Below are 18,110 nucleotides of genomic sequence, written 5' to 3'. Positions count from 1 at the left end.
TTTTTGTTTAATTTCTAACAGATTATTTGATTTATGTTTTCTTTTGAAGCCACACATTTGTATCAAGAAGTAGATGAAAACTGAACTGAAGGTGCAACGTCCTCTCTTGCACACTCAATGCTGCTAAAACGTCTGTCCAAACTGGTTTGTTGTTCAGCTCATGTCTTTATCCTCCACTGACATTATTTTGCTCTCGTTTGCTCCTGCTGTGCAGGGTCCCCACTCCCTCTGCAACTAAACCTAAATAAGACACATTAGGACTGACTGTATTTGATGGAGTGCAAAACCTGTGAGCTGATTGCTATATATATTGTGTCTCATTCTTTCTTAGGACCAGATCTTGGTGCTAGATGCTTCTTTTTTTTTGCTGGATTTCTGCAGTGTACTTCAAAGGTTTGATTGCTGGCCTGACAGAGCTTATGAAATCAAAAGAGATTTGTTGCAGGTTCTCAGAAGTACAATCTCTGTCTCAGTGTTCTATTTTTCTGACAGAGCAGTAATGACAGCAGTAAAAAGAGTCAAGTGAGTCAGATACAGTACATGAGTAAAGACACTGAGTGACACAGCAACACTGAAGGTACAAGACTGTCCAGTTAAAAATATTCTACTCAGCAATGTACAATGTGCTGTAACACACAACAAAAACATCTGTAAAAAATAGATTTCAGCTAGAGTTTGGTTGATTTTCCGCTGAGTTCAGCCATGTTGGAGTCACTTTCAGTCTTCTTTGTGGTCATATTTCTATAATGAAAATGAACACAGAATAATAATATCAATGCATTTGTTTACATGGAAAAAGCGTCAGATGGGCCATAAATTTGATTACATATTTTTTATTTTCGATTTCACTCATAAAAATATTGCAACACTTCCTCGGTAAACCATTCCAATAAATCGGTCTTCTCCATGCAGATTGCTCACCTGTTCCCCACAGCCTCCATGGTTGACTCAGGCAGCTCTTTTCTCCTGGTCTCAGGAAGGAGGAAGATAAGAGCTCCACTAATCAGTGTAAGGCTGCTGAAGACTATGATGGGTATGGACCAGTGGAATATGGCCAGCATGTTGAGCAACGGAGACAGCAACCCTGCCACTCTGGAAGCTATGGAGCCTAAGCCAATAGCGGTTTGCCTGAAAGAGTGGAGAATTCACTTTCCAATATTTACAGCATACATAAAGTACCCGTCAAAAGTTTGGACACACCTACTCATTCAATGATTTTTCTTTATTTTTACCATTTTCTACATTTTAGAACAATACTGAAGACATCAAAACTATAAAACAACACATATGGAATTATGTAGTATTAAAAAAAAACAGTGTTAAACAAACCAAAATATTTTATATTTTAAATTTCTCAAAGTAGTCACTGTTAACCTTGATGACAGCTTTGCACACAATTGACAATATCTTAACCAGCTCCATGAGGTCGTCACCTTTTTGTTTACTACATAATTCCATATGTATTATTTTATAGTTTTGATTTCTTCAGTATTGTTCTACGATGTAGAAAATAGTAAAAATAAAGAAAAAATCCTTGAATGAGTGGGCGTATCCAAACTTTTGACTGGTACTATATATAGAATATCTATAATTATATATTTTATATACCTAACAGAGGTGGGAAACAACTCCTGTATGTAGACCATACATATTGAACAAGCTGAGTTCAAAAAGAACTTTCCTGTGGTTACAAGGGCTGTGATAACAACAGCGTTGTCTGGAATTAAAATACAAGCACAATATATTAAAGCACTGACAGTCAGATGGATGTATCGTCATGTACTGAATGTGAAGGACAGGAAATTCACCTTGAGGGAAAGCCAGGGTTAAGAGGCAAACAAACCCAGCTGTCAGGAGGGTTGATATCAGCGATATTTTTCTCCCCAACAGCTCCAGAACCAAGATACAGAGGAGATGTGCCGGCGTCTCAGTGATTCCAAACAAGAACTGAACCAAGAAGATGTTCAGACCAAACTTACCCACATTCAAAACAAGGGACAAGTAGCCCAGATTTAATGAAAACCTTTATACCACAAAAACACAAACAATTAACAATTAAATTCAATTAAATTCAAAACGATATTCCAAAATGCGCTTAACTTACCAGGCAAAAGATATGATACATAAATATTTCATCAGGACTGCTGAGGTAAAAATGTCTTTGATTCCCCCATTTTGGATGGGTCTTTCCTCAGTTACCTGAAGAGCAAATGTTATACAGGGGGAAACAATTACACTAATATAACTACTAGCAGTGATTTTGCAGTTAATACTGTAGCAAGTAACGAATGAAGCAGAGCAAACTCTGAAAAAGAGTGCAGAGCTACACAATTGTGGTCATTATCGTCCAATTTTTCTATTAAATCATAACCAATTTACTGAATAAAACACTAACCACAGGGACCAGGATTGATTTATAAATCCTCAGATAATCTCAGATGGTTTACACATTATATGGAAGCGTTGAGACTACACCACCTCAGTAGCAGCACTGACTTTAAACGCTGAGAGAGCGAGTGAGCAAGGAAGTTAGTTATATATTCAATGCTTAGAATATATCTGGAGTTGGATCCTGGTTTCAAAACAGGATCAAATTAATATAAAAGCAACCTATGTCAGCAGTGATCACTATCAACATGAGATCATTATCATTTCAAAAAGGCAGAGGCATAAAAGAAGGGTGGCCTATATTACCCTTACTGTTACGCTATGTGTAAAATGTGTGCAGTTGCCTTTTAACACTTTTTCACAGTTGTCAGCATGAATTGGCAAAAATCTAAAGCAATGGGACCAGGCCTCGAGACTGGTTATCAAGAGCTGGTTTATTTCTCAGTGGGGTAGAGTTTAGCTATTTAAACTTCAATTACTTTAGCATGTTGCCCTTAAGTGTTTTGGCTAGTATTTTTTAAACCACTGATATGATGATGCTCTATGATAAGAGCGAGAATTAGGAAGTTAACAACAACAATGACTGATTTAATTTGGTTTGCAGCTCCAAATAGAAATCCTGAGCTGTTTCATTTCTAAAATGAAATCGTATTGGTCCCACTGTTTGTGTGACAGTCCTGTTAGATTTATGGTAGCCAGATGCCCTCTACAGTCTTCATGTACGGGGGAGTAAATTGCTCTTATCACCTGCAGTGGGCCTCTGTAGGATTCCTCAGCTTGGAATCTAGCACAAAGGCCTGTAACATCAAATCCTGGCTTATACTGATTAATGAATCATTTTGCTACAATTAACATCAGGCGGATTATGAAAGTCTGTTCTGTTCTAATTAATTTAAAATTGAATCCGACTTACCTCGTTCAGCAGATTCTCTGGGATTTTCTGTTTATTGATTGCTGCAACTTTACGTATCAACTTTTTAGCTTCTTCAACTCTTCCCTGTCCCAGCAACCACCTCGCAGACTCAGGAATCCACCTTCAAAGATTAATCACAATCCAAATGTCACCCATAAACTGTCAGTGGGTCAGAGTTTTAATTAGAAACTGAGCTACCAACAAGGATTAATTGGAGAACACACTGTATTCAAACTGGCTGGATATCTTGTTATGTGAAGTAACATAAGATGGAAAGGTATGACCACAAAGTGTGTTAGAATTACAGATACAATACAATACAGAATTATTAATAGTTAATCATGCAAAGAAAGGTAGTTTTATTTACATTACATACCATATGTATATGGATACAATCATCTGCGCTCCTGCCATGACATACTGTGCTTTTCTCCAGTCACGAATAACATAGACTAGACCAGCCATGGTACACTGTCCAAGACTTGCAAACATCTGGCTCACGCAGGAGGCAAATGACCTTTTAGTGACCCCAATCCACTCAGTAGCTACAAACAGAATTTTAAACACCAAAATTACTGCAGAGCAAGAGAGATGAATCTAGGTTAAGAACAGGACAATCCCTGCTTGTGATAATGCCCTTAAAGATCAAAGAAAATAAGTTTAGAAAGAAGTCATACCTAATACAGTGGAATTAATTCTGTATCCTCCAAGTGCAGCTCCAACTATGAATTGTGACACCATGTATACATAGATGTTTGGAGACACACCAGCAACTATAGAGGATATTAGCAGAAGGACAGCTGGTAGCTGGGTGGTTCTCCTGCGGCCGCACCTAAAGTTTAGAGAGTGAGTGACAGTCAGACGAAGGCTTTGAAGGTTTATAGTTCATAACATTTCACATTTCACACTCACGATTCAGCTGTAGGTCCGAAGACTAATGAACCAGCAAGTATACCAGACATTAGAACTGTCTGTGCAACTCCAGCCATGTTTGACTTGTCACAGACGAGATCAAACTGCAAAACAAGAACTTGCAAGATCAGTTGGTTTGTCAAAGAAAGAAGAAGAAATTATCCATCATACTTAACCTACATCAGTGACTATGGTGGCCTCATACATGGTGTTGCCGTACACCCATCCATTCTGGCACCCTGTGGTGTCATTGAGTCCATACTCCCTGATGGCACTGATGTTCCAGTCCACAGGGACAAACATCCGACACCTGCTGAAGGTCCCATCCTCCTCCCGGGGCAGAGTCAGGTTCAGTTGCTCATCTGTGGTCAGGTTAGGATCAGTCCTGAGGATCCAGTCTGTGTTACAGTACTGCTCTGGATCTGACTGGATAAAAAGAAAACTACAGAAGAAAAAAGGCAGTAAAAAATGTGGAAAGGCTAACCCAAGGAGGATAAGCTTCTGGAACAATCCAAAGTCTCCGATGACCCTCAGAATCTCTCCAAAATCCATATTCGCACAGCAGTGTGTGAAACAAAAACTCAGGCAGACTGGTTTATTAAGCGTCAGGCGATAGAGCAAATAAATGTTTAACCACCTGACTTTAGTCAGTAACTTAATGTCTGATGAGCACACATCTCAGGGCAAAACATAAACTTTGTTTAGTAATGGTTGACATGCAAGAGTATGAATGATGAAAAATGGGATTTGAAGGACCAGTGTGTAGGATTTAGTGGCATCTCGCAATGAGGATGCAGATTGCAACCAATTGAGGACCCTCCCCTCCCTCTCCCTTTCCCTTTCCAAGCATGTAGGAGAACCTATGGTGGCCATGAAACTCACAAAAAACATGAAAGTCCCTCTCTAGAGCCAGTGTTTGGTTTATCTATTCTGGGCTACTGTAGAAACATAGTGGGCTCAATGGAAGAAGACCTGCTCACTATGCAGATAAAAAGGGTTCATTCTAAAGTAACAAAACACAATTCTTATTTTCAGGTGATTATACACCAATTAAAACATACTTATGAATATTATATTCCACATCTGCCAAGTCTGTTTTGCTAGATGCCACTAAATTCTACACACTGCACCTTTAAGACATCATATTTCAATTAAACATTGTCCTCACTCTTTTAACTCCACCATGTGACTTTATTCAGCTACTAAAAATCATTTTGCATGTGTTGACATTTTCCAACAATGTATATAATTTGTCAAGGAATCTCTTTTCACAAATTTTCCACTTTAAATTATGCATTTGTTGATGTATACATTTTATGATTAAGCATATTTTAAAAATATATGTAATGATTTGTAAAAAAAAAAAAAAAAAGTTTACAACAGAAAAATGTACTTGCCAATCATCTGATTAAATTAATACTAATCATTCAGTGACCTCATGAAGAGGCAGAATGATGTGGTTTTGATGATGAGTAAACAATTAATGGGAAAGAAATTTAGAAATCTAGGTGACTTTCAGCACAAAGTCTTTGTTGATCAATCATTTATCACCAAAATCACACACACACACACACACACACACACACACGCACACACATGCTCGCGCACACACACCAGAGAGGAAAGTGTAACCTGTGCCATCCGACTTGTCAAAATAATAAAAAGCTTTTTTTGTATCCATTAGCTTTGGGCAGGTTTCAGTGAGAAAAACTGCATATCTTGACATCAAAGCACAGAGTGTGTGATCACAAGCCCCATGTAATTCCAAAATACTCATGTTAACACATCAATAAGGTGCCAATCGAACAAATAATTTGTGCATGATTAGTGATGCTCTGACAAAGGCCAACAGTGGAAAAGTCTACAAAACAATTTAAATTCTGTGTAGTGAAGAAGATGAGTCACCGATCAGGTTCACCAGCCGTTTGCCTAAATCAATATTTACAAGTAAAATGTTCCTTTTATCCGACATGTATTGAATGCATCTACATCATTACATACAAACCTCATGATGTTTGTGTGACAGTGCATGGAGTTGTCATCATACGTACATTTACAACATGTTTACATACACCATTTACATCAGTACCTGAACTAGGAGCTATATCACAGCCCTTGCATGTGGTACAAAACAACCATACAGCTACACTGGGAGTGACGACAGTGACTTGTGGGTGAGTGTTTAGAAAGCACAGACACTACAGTAATGTCAAAACAACTTGTCTAGTCACAAAAAAAAACTAAATAGCTGGCCTCTGGAAAAATGTAAAGGGTCAGTTCACCCAATACACAAAAAAAAACAAAACAAAGACTTATCTCTACTAGTGTCCAGCCATGCAGATAGTTTTGGTTTTATGTATTGAAAATGTGAGATATCTGTCAACTCAATACAATGAATGGGTGAGTGGAATTTTCTTTGTGTTTATAACGTGAGTACAGCCACCTTGTAACACAAAATACAACTGAGGCTAATGGGAATGTCATTAGTTTTGCAGCTGTGGGACAAATTATATATATTTTTATATTTAATTATTTTTTAAATAGTTTAGGGATAACCAAAGTGACTACAATTAAATCTGAGGGGAACATTAATGTATGTATTAAATTCCACAGCAATAATCAAAAATATCAACCTCGTGGTGGCGCTGGAGGAAAAGTGAGGGGATCACCATCCATAGAGCCGCAGCCTTAGCATGGCTACAAATCTAGCAGTAATATTTCTTTCAAAACACACTGTCACCGTTACTTTGAATAATTCACACTGTCAACCCTGTCAAAGGGACTTTTTCTTCTGTAGAAAGTAGTTCCAATGAAAACTGTTCGCAGCGGGTCTGTGGATTATCCAGAGTAGTGGAGACACCAAGTCTGCAAGGACATGTTAGTTAAAGAGTTTTACAAATTTAATTTTCAACGCTGGGACCACAAAAAACAAAATTCCATTCATCTCAATTATATTGGTTTGTTTGCATGAATCTCTGATAGATGTGGAAAATAAAACCGAACCTATCTGCATGGCTACATGCCACTTATGGCAAGTGAGAAAACATATTTCTTGCAATTTGGATGAACTGCCCCATTAAGCCAAATTTCACTTTGGTGGAATACTTTTTGAGCATGCACATCTCCACAGAAGTTCATTAGCAGTCAGCCTGTAACGAGCTGCCCCGGGCTCAACACACATCACCAGCATTCAGGATTCCTCCGCGCTGTTAGATCATTAATGATAAACAGGCCGAGTTACCTCTTACAAGGTTCTTCAGGGACATAGAAAAAAAAAGGAAATTACCAATTACCTGTGTTTTTCTGTAGGTGTGTAAAGCGCTTTATCACCATGCTTGTGAAAAACAGTAAATTCTGAAGCTGCCTGTTTTGCTGGTTGACTCTTTATGAACTTCTATTGAGGTACAAGCACAAAATGTAGTTTTGTTTTTTTTTCCAACCCAAGAGAAATATCATTAACAACCAGAGGTCACATGCGGTCAACAGAAAACAACTATTGCATAGTATAAGAATATCAGGCAGGTCTCAATCTGTGAAAATAATCCTGTCTTTAAATACCTCAGGAAAACATCATCTGACAAAGTGTCGCAACTGCAGTAATGGGACAGAGCAGTTACAGCTGATTTATGTGTATCTCAATGATTTCAACAGTGCAATCAGAGCCTAAACTCTTTGGTTATGTTTTGACAAAAATCACCATACACTGATACTGTGGAGAGAAGAAGTCAGCGCACTGCTTTATACAAGAATCTGGTAGTAAAAACCATCTGAATTTACAAAGTTAACTAAACTATAACTATGGTTCTCTCTCTTGAGAGGGATTTTCTTAGATTTCTTTAGATATGCGTACATAGAATATACCCAATAATCACAGATAGACTTAATTTTTCACCAATCGCACTGGTAAAATCTATAGTAAACTAACTATATAACTAAGGCTGAATTTACACTTTTCAAATTCAGTGTAGTATAAAGTGCCATATAAAGGTGGCACGACACTCTTGTGAGTTTTGTGGCACAGTTGATTAAAAAGAAACAAAAAAGGCAATCACTTCCAGTACTGGCAGGAGATGGTTTGGATTGTGCTTATGTATGAAGAGGAAGAAAACATATGAAGAAGAAAAAAGAAAGAAATCAGGAGTTGATATAGTTGATTGCATCTCTTCTCCCATTTATAAGCGCACTGTAAACGTTTCAAGTGTGATTCCTGTGATGAACTGAGCCCCTTCTCAATGTGGTCCTCATGCGTCCTGCAGTAGTGTCACACTCCTGCCAGCTTCATGTCAGCTCCTCCTAGTTTTCCTCTTGCTCCTCCTCTCTTTGGCAGTAGTGGTTTCTTGGAATTGACTACAATGCAGCTGTGCAATACCTTGAGTTGCTGTCTTTTGCTGCTCGCTCTGTTTGACTTAACTGATGCTGAGCTGCGCAAATCCAATGAGTTTAACATCATCAGGAATTTCAGACTCCTCCACACCAGATGCCTAAGAAAAGAGAACAACATCATGATCTGTATTTAGTATTATGACCATTGTATCGTCCATTGTATTATTTCATAAATGGTCTGTGTGCTTACCAGTTTAAAGGTCACATTTCTGTTACTGTGAGGATCATCAACAATCTTTTGCAAATTGGCAGCAACTAGAAAGAAGATAAAAGGAACCATGTCAGATGACCAGCTGATGTAAAAAGAGATGACAAGACTTTTCCATCCTGACCACTGGTGAAAACAGGAAATAACTGGTTTTGGAACATTAGAAAATCAGAAACTGAATTCTGTATTCAGAAAATGTTGCACCAGTAGTTCTGCGTGCTTTAATACATTTACTGCAAATCACATGTTAGGGCTGTACCCGCATCAGAATTTTCCAAGTTGGCTCGGAGTCGCCAGTTAAGGCTGAATATTCAACAATTAGGAGACATGTATTATTAATGGCCTCTACCCAGCTGAACAAACATATGGTTCAAAACAAGTTTAGCAAAGCAGTCGGTTTATAGACTGCCATGCTGTTATCCTGTGTTGCTCTGTATTCAGTGACACAAAACATTTTTTAAAAACGGAAGTACAATTGAGAAGTGAGTCGACTTGGGGGGGCTTCTCCACCAATTACTCAGATCATCATCGTTTGAGAGCAGCCCTATCACTACTGGTCAACAGTTTGGACACAACCTCCCATTCAGTTAAATGAGAAAGTGGATCCAAACTTTTGTTTTGTACTGTATACTTAACATTTTTCCAAAACATTTTTGATTTTCCTATTAATTTTGCCTTCTTCCTACTGATTTCAGTGTTGCATAATATATTAACTTGAAACTTACTCAAAATAACATCAAGAACTCTGTTCAGATGCTATGAAACTAAACCCAGATGACAAGTAAACTGAGGTGGTGGAAACAGTAACATGAAGCTTCTTGCCTTTGTGATGAATCTCAAGAAAGTTTTCATACCATGGTGAGATAAAATTAAACCAAAGCAGTGAACTGACTTCATCAGATTATCACAACAACTGTGAATATCCCATAATGCAGTGCTACAGCTCTTACTTACCGATGACCAAGTCCCTCCCATCAACCAGACCTGCGGAGACCAACTCCTGAGAGACTCCGTCAGCAGAGTCTGAGAGGACAAGAGGAGAGGAAAACATCAGACCAGAGTCTCTTAGCACATGAGAGAAGAGAAGAAGCTAGCTGACGCTTCTTACCTCTGCCTTGCATGAACTCAAATCTGATGTCATTGAGCTCTTTCTTAGGATTCCTCAGTCTCAGGACGAGACTGATGGGGATGCTGGCATTGGCTGCAGCCGGATCCTGCAACAGTACAGCAGTGACGGGATTACTGTACAGCACTTGTGCTTTGAATGCAGGAGGAGGTAAGTGACATAAAGCACCAGCACAGTCATATGCAGTATTGAACTTTACTGTCTTCAGTTATTTCTGCCCTCTGCAGCAGGTATGTTGTTAACACGTTTTTACCTGAGCAGTGGGTCCATGTGAGGGGCTCGCTGTTTGAGCCTGTGATGGAATGTCTTCTCCTGTTTGTCCCACATTCGCAGGGCTCTCCTGTGCTGGACCAGTTGGCTGCAGATGACCTGCAGCACCATCTGTTGGTGGGAAAATCTAAGAGGCACGACACGCAAGTAAATCGACGGGTGTTTTTGGTTTTACATGAATGGGTGAGAAGCAAAATAAAAGAGGAAACACGTAAGACAGTCATGCAGATCGCTCTGTCAAGGCATTACGATAAATCAAGATTTTCAGGTCATGTCCACTACAAATGAACTCACCTCCAAATTCTGGGACCCGTCCTTCACTCTGGGTGACTGCAGAATGGACATGACAGATTGTCAGGATTAAAAACATGCAATTCTCCCTTTATTCCCCCCAATGTATGTACTAAAGGGAGTATGATAGGATTGAAGGAAAATTGACACAAGGTAGTTGACTTTAAACACAACACAACTTAACTGAAATCACAGTTAAGATGACAGGAGAGTAAAACCCCACAACCACACATGAATTTAGCATCAGCGTGAACACACACACTGGAAAATAAGTGGAACAGGTGATCTGAGCAGGTGTCTGGTCTAGTTTTTTCTACATTTATGTCTTTTTATGTCCTCTCTGAAAGGCTAAATCAGTGTTACATGTGTAGATACAATTCTTCTCAAACTGAAGCCGTGCATTATATCTTTAGACAAACTAGTAAGTAGATCGGTGTCTACAAGAAGACAGCGTTGTAACTGTGCAGACTGGTGCGGACAAATCTGTGTGGTCACGACAAATTGTGGGTACGTGGATGCCGTTTCACTTTTCCATATTTTGTTGTGATAAACAGAGTATGCCCAGCTGCATTTTAACGGGAATATTAGTGGAATATTCATTTTCATTAGCCATGTAAACAGATTAGTGGGAATATTGTCTTTTTCGGAAAAAGGGCAAAAACCTGAATCCTTTGTGCATGTAAACATAGTCACTGAAGCAACAGGCCTCAACAGAAGCAAACTCTAGTTCGGCTACAAAATGTTCAGACCAACAGTCCAACAGCACCATCTGCTGACCAGAAGAATACTGTGTTCAATGAGAAATACAGAATAATGGCCTTATAAACCAAACTGGATTGATAGTTTTGCAAGACACGGTCATGCAGGGTCTCACCCGCAGAGCTGCCACAGCAGCTTTGCCCTCCTCACTCTCTTCATCCAGCTCATCGTCGCTCCATTCCCAACCGCCGTCTTCCGTCTTGTGGAGGCGGCCGCTGGAGCCCGGCACACGTCGCACCTACACAGTTCAATTATAAAGGAAAAAACAAAACAAAACAAAAAACAAAACATGTAACTCTCCTGGTTAATCCTCAGGGTTGCAGGGGGATTGAGCGAATCCCAGCACGCATGAAGTAAAAAGTTAGCAAACTGAGACGTAGCCATGACAAGACAGCACACCAGCGCACAACAACACAATATTATACTGTAGATAGACATGAGATCTACTAGTCTACATTCACATTACTAAGCGATGGCTGTCAAACCTTTTTTGATCGCTCTGTTATTGTTGGACCTTTCTGTAGTAGCTTCTCCTGCAAGTACTCATTGTTCTGTAAGAGAGAGACAAACATTTCTTACAAGGTCGATAAAAATCCTCTTTTAAACAACATTAAATATTTTCATTATATTTTTATAATAGCAATGACGGCTTACCTTGGCTTTTGTGAAGAATTTGTGCTTCAGCAACTCAGCGGCAGTTGGCCTAATAAGGAAAAAAAAGACACAGGTCTCTTCACTGTATTCATAAAACAACTGGGGAATCTAATGGAAGGTAAAAGCAAAATAAAACCAACCTAAATCTGTCTTAAAATAATCATGCCACCATTACAAAGAGGGTTTAGGAACTGACCTTTTTTCTGGATCTTTCTGTAAACACAGGGTGATCATCTTCCTGAAGGACTTGCCGTATTTCTTCACCATTTCCTTGTCTGTGATGCCCGTCTCCAGACAAGGAGGGTCGTTCTGCAGAGTCAGCATCAACACCTACAAACACACACAGATCAGCTTCAGTCAGTAAACAGAATAAAATCAACTCTGTGTTCTGTAATGAGGGAAACAAATGTACTCCAAAAGTTTCTTAATATTGAAGACATCAACATTTTTATACGAAGCACCGGATATTGCGACAGGCTGCAGAGCTCAGCGAAAATTATCTCAATTTGTTTTGTTTGAGCAAAGTGGTGAAATTAAGATCATGAGAGATAGACAGCTGTACCTAACAAAACAGAACATTTCAGAGAATTTGTACTAATTACATACAGATACCATAAGTGCACACATAGTTACCTTCATGGGTGGATATTTGTGATACGGTGCGGCCCCGGTGGCCAGTTCGATGGCTGTTATCCCAAAACTCCAGATGTCAGCTTTGAAGTCATAGCCGCGGACCTGTGGATTAAAAACACAACCACGTGAGCAGAGTGCTAACAGAGGGAAAGAAAAGACACCATCTACACCGTCTACAAAAAACAAGCCTCGCACCTGCTCCATGACCTCCGGGGCCATCCAGCACGGTGTCCCCACAAATGTCTTCCGAACCTTGGTCCTGGTCATGTCTCCTCCTGCTGCTAGAAAGGCACTCACACCAAAATCTGGTGGGAGGACAACCAGCAGCATGTGTGTAAGACAGAGTGAGAGAAAAAGGAATAGATGATTCAAAAGTGTTTTTTTTTTTTGTTTTATGTAGGAGTAGTCTGTCTAGCTAGATCATCTATCGGGAATTAAAACCATGGGCGAATAAGCTGACAAGATATTAAAACCTTCCTGTCATTTCAGAGACGACAGAAGATGAAGAGAAAACAGAAACACTGTACCAGCGATTTGCACCGAGCCGTCGTCCCCGAGAAGAATATTTCCAGCCTTTAGATCCCTGTGTGTGAAGACAAGAAAGATTAAAACAAGATGAACGATTAAAATACAACAAGTCTGTTACTGCACCGACAGGAGTGGCTACGCTGAATGCTGACTTTGCAAATAAACAAACGCACCACAAGTTAAAACTGCACCTTTGATCTGCTTCATCTTAATCCACCCGATTTCTGTTTGCATATGAGAAAGGGAGTGGATTTACTCTGCACCGGGCGCAGTTCACAAATGTTCTGTTCTCTAAATGCCCTCCTTCCCCTTTCTGATTAGGTGTAAGTGAATTAGCCACAGCATCTGAGTTCAATCAGCCGCCGCTCTACCTCCCTAATGAAATACTGTCTCCGCTCACTGAAACTGTAGCCCCTGATAGGTTTCATTCACTCTCAAGTCAAATGATTATTCTGTTGGACTTAAATCCTGATAACGCAGCAGCACATCACAAAATCAATCCATCTTTCAAAAATTTTTAATTCTTTTTAAGTCAGTCAATGCAACTAAAGAAACCCCTATTTGTTAGAGACATGGGCATGAATGAAGAGTCTGTTAATTTAAAACAATTACTCTTGTCATACAACAAGGCACAGAGGATATAGAGAGGCCTTTCTTTCAGTGGTGGTTCACAGTGTTCTAAGGAGGAACTTTTATGTAAAACAAACCTCCTCAATTATGCATTTTCAGTGTATTAAATATTGAAGGAGCCCAGGCGAGTTCAAACTGCACGCTCATGTACGGAGATGAAAGGCTCAGTGTCAGAGTGAGCCGACACAGGAGTAGATGATGAGACATACTGCTGACCAGGACTCATGCCCAGTGTACAGAGATCGACAGCGATGCGTCACCATAACTCTTATCATGTGTCTCACCGATGAATCTGTCCGTTTTTGTGAAGGTACTCCAGCCCCTCCAACACTTCCTTCAGGATGGTGGCGATGCTGGCCTCATCCAACACGCCGGTCTTGTGCTCGCCGCGAGAGATGATATGCTTGATGATGTCCAACACTGAGCCTGAGAGAGAGCCAGAGGCTTGTCACAAGACATGCTGACTGTACAATAGTAGGCAAGTAATTAAAAGCACATTGAGTGGCATTTATTTGGTAAAGATTTGTACTGTAAACAAAACCTGCCAAGTTGGGTCCTGCTCCATAACTAAACATAACCCAGCTTGCCAAAAGTCAGCAGAGTGCTGCAGCACCAGACCTCCTAAACCTCTGGAAGAGTGAACGAGCATGATGATGCATACAGATATGTAGCTATAATTATCTATAATGAAGTAATGTTTTTATGTTGTTTACTGTTTGTCTATGAATGGACTGGTAGCTATAAGTGAAAAAACCCTGCCTTACCCAGTTCAGTTGACACTCGGAAATGTCCCAAACATTCAGGAATAATAACTAACAATAATAGAGATTAAAAAATAAGCTTTTTCAAAGCTGGAAATTCTTCAAGAACAACCAACTTTTTAAGGGCTTCACTTTGGCTGCACTGAGGAAATGTTATAAGACAGAGAAGGTTGGCTTTACACTCAGATTTTAAGGGATTAGTTTGAAATTTTGGGAGCCCTGTCGTCACTGTGAGGTTGCCAGGCAACCAGCGGAGACTTCAGGAAGTTACTGCGTACGGAAAAAGAAACACATTTGTTTTCTGTACAGATTAAACAAAGTACGTGTAGCCTATTAATTAATGAGTTTTAGAGGTGCTGGCAGCCTCATACTTTGGCCTTTGGGAAGGAGCCAGGCTAGCTGTTTCCTACTGTTTCCAGTCTTTATGCTAAGCTAAACTAACCATCTGCTGGCTGTAGCCTCAGATTAATGTACAGATATGAGAGTGATATGAATCTTCACATCTAACTCTCAGCAAGAGAGAAAATAAGCATATTGCCCAAAACGTCAAACTACTTCTTTAATATTTAGCGAGAAACACACATTTTATACTACAACCCTTAAAACAAAATAAGATTACCAGCCACATTTTAATGTTTATTTATTAGTGAAAAAGTCATCTATTAAATGACATCTACTGATTATAACAGGTCTATTGATGTAGTTCAAACCGATGCAGAATTGATAAATATACTGTATAGTCACTAGCTGTTTTTAACTTTTTTTAAGTATGTGAGGGCAAAAACAACACAACCTAATACTGAACCAGCACAACTGGCCTCATGAGGACTTAATCCAAACATTCAGTCAAGGTGAAAAACCTGAGCTTGTTTGAGATAAAAATAGAGAGCTATGACAAAGAAAGTCAAGTCGAGATCAAGGTGAAGATAAGCGCTAACCAAGAGCAAGTCGAGTCAGAAGCAGAGTTTCTTCAACACCTCAGCACTTACCACCACTGAGCAGCTTCATCACCAGCCACAGTTCATCCTTCACCACAAAGGAGGTGTAATAAGACACGATGTTGGGATGGTGGCACTGGCTCATAGCTTGGATCTCTTTCTGCACAGGGAAAAAAAAAATTGGAATAAAAGATCACAAGAGGAGCAAACACTCTGAAGCTCAGACAGTCAGACTGTATCTTACGTAGGATTTGTTTTCCTTTGTCTTCTTTTGTTTTGAACTTCATTCAATAAAATTTGAAAGTGTGGTTTGAATGACACATCCTCCTCCTCCTGTCCCTCTTCCTTCAAATTAAAAACCAATCCTGTTAAAACAGCCCAGACTTAAATCAGAAGTGCACAGTGCCTCTGACTAGAGACAGTGGAGTAACCTGGGTTACATCACCACTGAGCCACCAAGCCAAGACATTTTTAACCTAGAAGACAGACACAGGTGGATTCAGGTCCTTGATGCATTACGTAAGCCCTGGATAGGTAAAGTCCTGAGAGATAGGGCAATGAAATTAAGTATTTACAAAAACAATTGGCATCGTTGAATATTTGACAGTGCTTGAAAAGCAAAATAATTGTCCTAATATGAGGAAGAAACGTGTGGTGATTGGCGAAAGTGTAGCGGTGAGTTTCTTTCCTCACATAATCACACCTCGTTGTGAATAATCGGACTGTTTGTACTTTGACTAACCTGTTAAAATATGTTCTTTTTTTTCTCTTGACATTGCAACATGCTGCTGCAAAATCCGCATGTCCACTGTGCACAAGCATCAATCAAAGCTTTACTGGAACTTTCTGTTGCACTTGAACATGACTCATTGATGACGTGTGTGTGTGTGTACGAAACTGACTTTATTCTTATCTCATCTGGGTGTTTTGCTGTTGTGTCAAAATTATTCGTTAACATTCGCATGTTGTGAAATAATCTGAAGAAAACATAATAATTCAGTGTCATTACGAGACACATTGTTGCGCAGGAACATATCATCTATTCGCATTTCATTCGTCTTCAAGATGTGTCTTATTGATTTTACTCAACTCTCAAGGTAGTCGCGGCATCAAGCTTTTGATCCTCTCCTGACTGGTGTGAACCCGACCACCCCACACCACTCCCATCACACAGACACGCACATGAATAACATCTGGACTGCACATATTGTCTCACATATTGCTACAGTCTCTTACCAGGAGCTCATCCATGCTAGTTTGACATTTTTCCAGGTTGATGCGTTTTATGGCCACCTTCTCCTTTCTGGGGTTGCAATATGCTGCCTGGACCACTGCAGTGGCTCCACTCCCTGAGAAGAATATAACGACAAGATTTAGAGTGAAACAATTTTATTGTCACATGCACAGCAACACAGCAGATGGCAACATTGAAGGCAGTGAGATATGGCTTCTTCATGCCCTTGTTCCAATTAGAGTATATAATAAAATGAGAGACAAGAGAAAGATAAAGAGAGAGCAAAATTAAAATATATATTATATTGCACATTGGTGCGCAGGTGTGGTATTGCACATTAAGTAGCAAATAGATAAATAAGTGTATTGCACATAAGTTATGGGTGATAAATACTACTGAGAAAAATGTGGAGTAGTAGGGAAGAGAGTTTGTGTGTCATCTCACTGCTCAAGAGCAGAGGAAGTCAACAGTAAGGATATGACAGCTCCACTACATTACACAGTGTGCAATGTGAGACGAAGCTCTCTGAATAAAAACTGGTTTGTAAGATAGATGACTGAGGTCATTTGCAGTGTTTTACAGTACTGTAACACACAGCATCCATCCACAATTTCACGGAATCAGTTAGGAATCTAACAGTTAGGTGCCACAACAGACCAACTTTCCTGCTTATAATAATCAGTCACGTTATCTGGACTAGTGTGAACTGTGAATGCCTTACTTCAGGCCGTATATATCCAGATAAAGAGCACCACCCACTCCAGCATCTGACGGCTCTTCGCCGCACTGTCGGCTAACTTGGGAACTAGCCGTTTAGCTTCACCCTGTCCTGCTAAGAAGCTGTCTCACCTTAGCTCGCCAACTAGCAGAAACGGTTAATTAATTTGGCCTAGTCACAAGAAAACTCTACTCAGCTGTTCACCTTCCTGCAGTGTAGCCGTGGGGTTATAACTGGCCTTCTGTTAGCTCCAGACATGCAACGCTGGGTTAACTGGTGGCGGTTGCCAGCCTGGATGCTAACATTAGCACGCTAAGCTAAAGACTCACCGATCACCTCATGGAGAACATAATCATCCCTATCAATTGACCAAGGTTGAGAGGACTGCTCGTCTGCCATGGCGTCGTCGTTTGAGTGTTGTTAAAGCACTGCGTCTAAATAATAATGAAGACGTCGTCTGGGGATAATATCTTTGTGATTACTCCATTCGGCTCCTGCTGCTGCTGTTCCGCTGACAACTTCTGCCGCTCCTGTCAACACACAACTTTACGCGCGACTGACGCGTCGTGTTACGTATGACCTCAGGAGGCGGAAATAAGGTGTCGCCATCTTGAGTGTGGCAATGCTGCTAAACACGGCTGTTAAATCAAACAACTCGAAAACAGACAGCAAACTGAAGTAGCACACAGTAATAAGTAATATATCATGGGCCATGTCATTGTTGAAGTGTTTTAGTCTTTACAAAAGAGATATTTAATATGTTA

General features: G+C 39.9%; 2 protein-coding genes across 3 annotated transcripts; both read right to left on the bottom strand.

The window, feature by feature from the left end:
* Positions 1-182: 182 nt before the first annotated feature.
* On the bottom strand, positions 183-5,009 carry LOC137193743 (solute carrier family 22 member 13-like). Its single transcript, XM_067605105.1, has 10 exons — positions 4,394-5,009; positions 4,214-4,317; positions 3,979-4,133; positions 3,678-3,846; positions 3,302-3,422; positions 2,105-2,199; positions 1,809-2,023; positions 1,609-1,717; positions 922-1,128; positions 183-741 (listed from the first exon to the last, which is right to left on the bottom strand). Exons 1-10 carry the CDS (start codon positions 4,763-4,765, stop codon positions 669-671), a joined length of 1,620 nt encoding a protein of 539 aa, XP_067461206.1. The 5' UTR covers positions 4,766-5,009; the 3' UTR covers positions 183-668.
* A 372-nt stretch (positions 5,010-5,381) lies between these two features.
* On the bottom strand, positions 5,382-17,903 carry LOC137193742 (serine/threonine-protein kinase OSR1-like). 2 transcript variants are annotated; one of them, XM_067605103.1, is made up of 17 exons: positions 17,676-17,902; positions 16,631-16,743; positions 15,446-15,554; positions 13,980-14,121; positions 13,065-13,120; positions 12,733-12,842; positions 12,538-12,639; positions 12,101-12,234; positions 11,905-11,953; positions 11,736-11,801; positions 11,366-11,488; positions 10,495-10,530; positions 10,184-10,327; positions 9,913-10,018; positions 9,759-9,827; positions 8,787-8,851; positions 5,382-8,694 (listed from the first exon to the last, which is right to left on the bottom strand). In XM_067605103.1, the coding sequence occupies exons 1-17, from the start codon at positions 17,743-17,745 to the stop codon at positions 8,620-8,622; spliced, it is 1,569 nt and encodes a 522-aa protein (XP_067461204.1). In that variant the 5' UTR covers positions 17,746-17,902; the 3' UTR covers positions 5,382-8,619. The 2 variants fall into 2 exon arrangements, with proteins under 2 accessions (XP_067461204.1, XP_067461203.1); XM_067605102.1 differs by having other exon boundaries at positions 12,538-12,842; positions 17,676-17,903.
* Between the last annotated feature and the right edge of the window lie 207 nt (positions 17,904-18,110).

Source organism: Thunnus thynnus, chromosome 12, assembly GCF_963924715.1.
Source record: "Thunnus thynnus chromosome 12, fThuThy2.1, whole genome shotgun sequence".
Lineage (NCBI taxonomy): Eukaryota > Metazoa > Chordata > Actinopteri > Scombriformes > Scombridae > Thunnus > Thunnus thynnus.
Note: the sequence above shows the minus strand (reverse complement) of the source record. Positions and strands in the feature narration are given on the sequence as shown.

What these genes read in the sequence shown, in the direction of transcription:
- LOC137193743 (XM_067605105.1), bottom strand. Translation starts at nt 4,765, where the DNA reads ATGGATTTTGGAGAGATTCTGAGGGTCATCGGAGACTTTGGATTGTTC. An exon ending in AGGCCACCATAGTCACTGAT is followed by an intron (nt 4,318 to 4,393) that starts GTAGGTTAAGTA and finishes CTTGTTTTGCAG; the next exon opens with TTTGATCTCGTCTGTGACAA. An exon ending in AATTAATTCCACTGTATTAG is followed by an intron (nt 3,847 to 3,978) that starts GTATGACTTCTT and finishes TTCTGTTTGTAG; the next exon opens with CTACTGAGTGGATTGGGGTC.
- LOC137193742 (XM_067605102.1), bottom strand. Translation starts at nt 17,745, where the DNA reads ATGGCAGACGAGCAGTCCTCTCAACCTTGGTCAATTGATAGGGATGAT. An exon ending in ACAAATATCCACCCATGAAG is followed by an intron (nt 12,235 to 12,537) that starts GTAACTATGTGT and finishes GTGTGTTTGTAG; the next exon opens with GTGTTGATGCTGACTCTGCA. An exon ending in CTGCTGTGGCAGCTCTGCGG is followed by an intron (nt 10,531 to 11,365) that starts GTGAGACCCTGC and finishes TCCATTCTGCAG; the next exon opens with TCACCCAGAGTGAAGGACGG.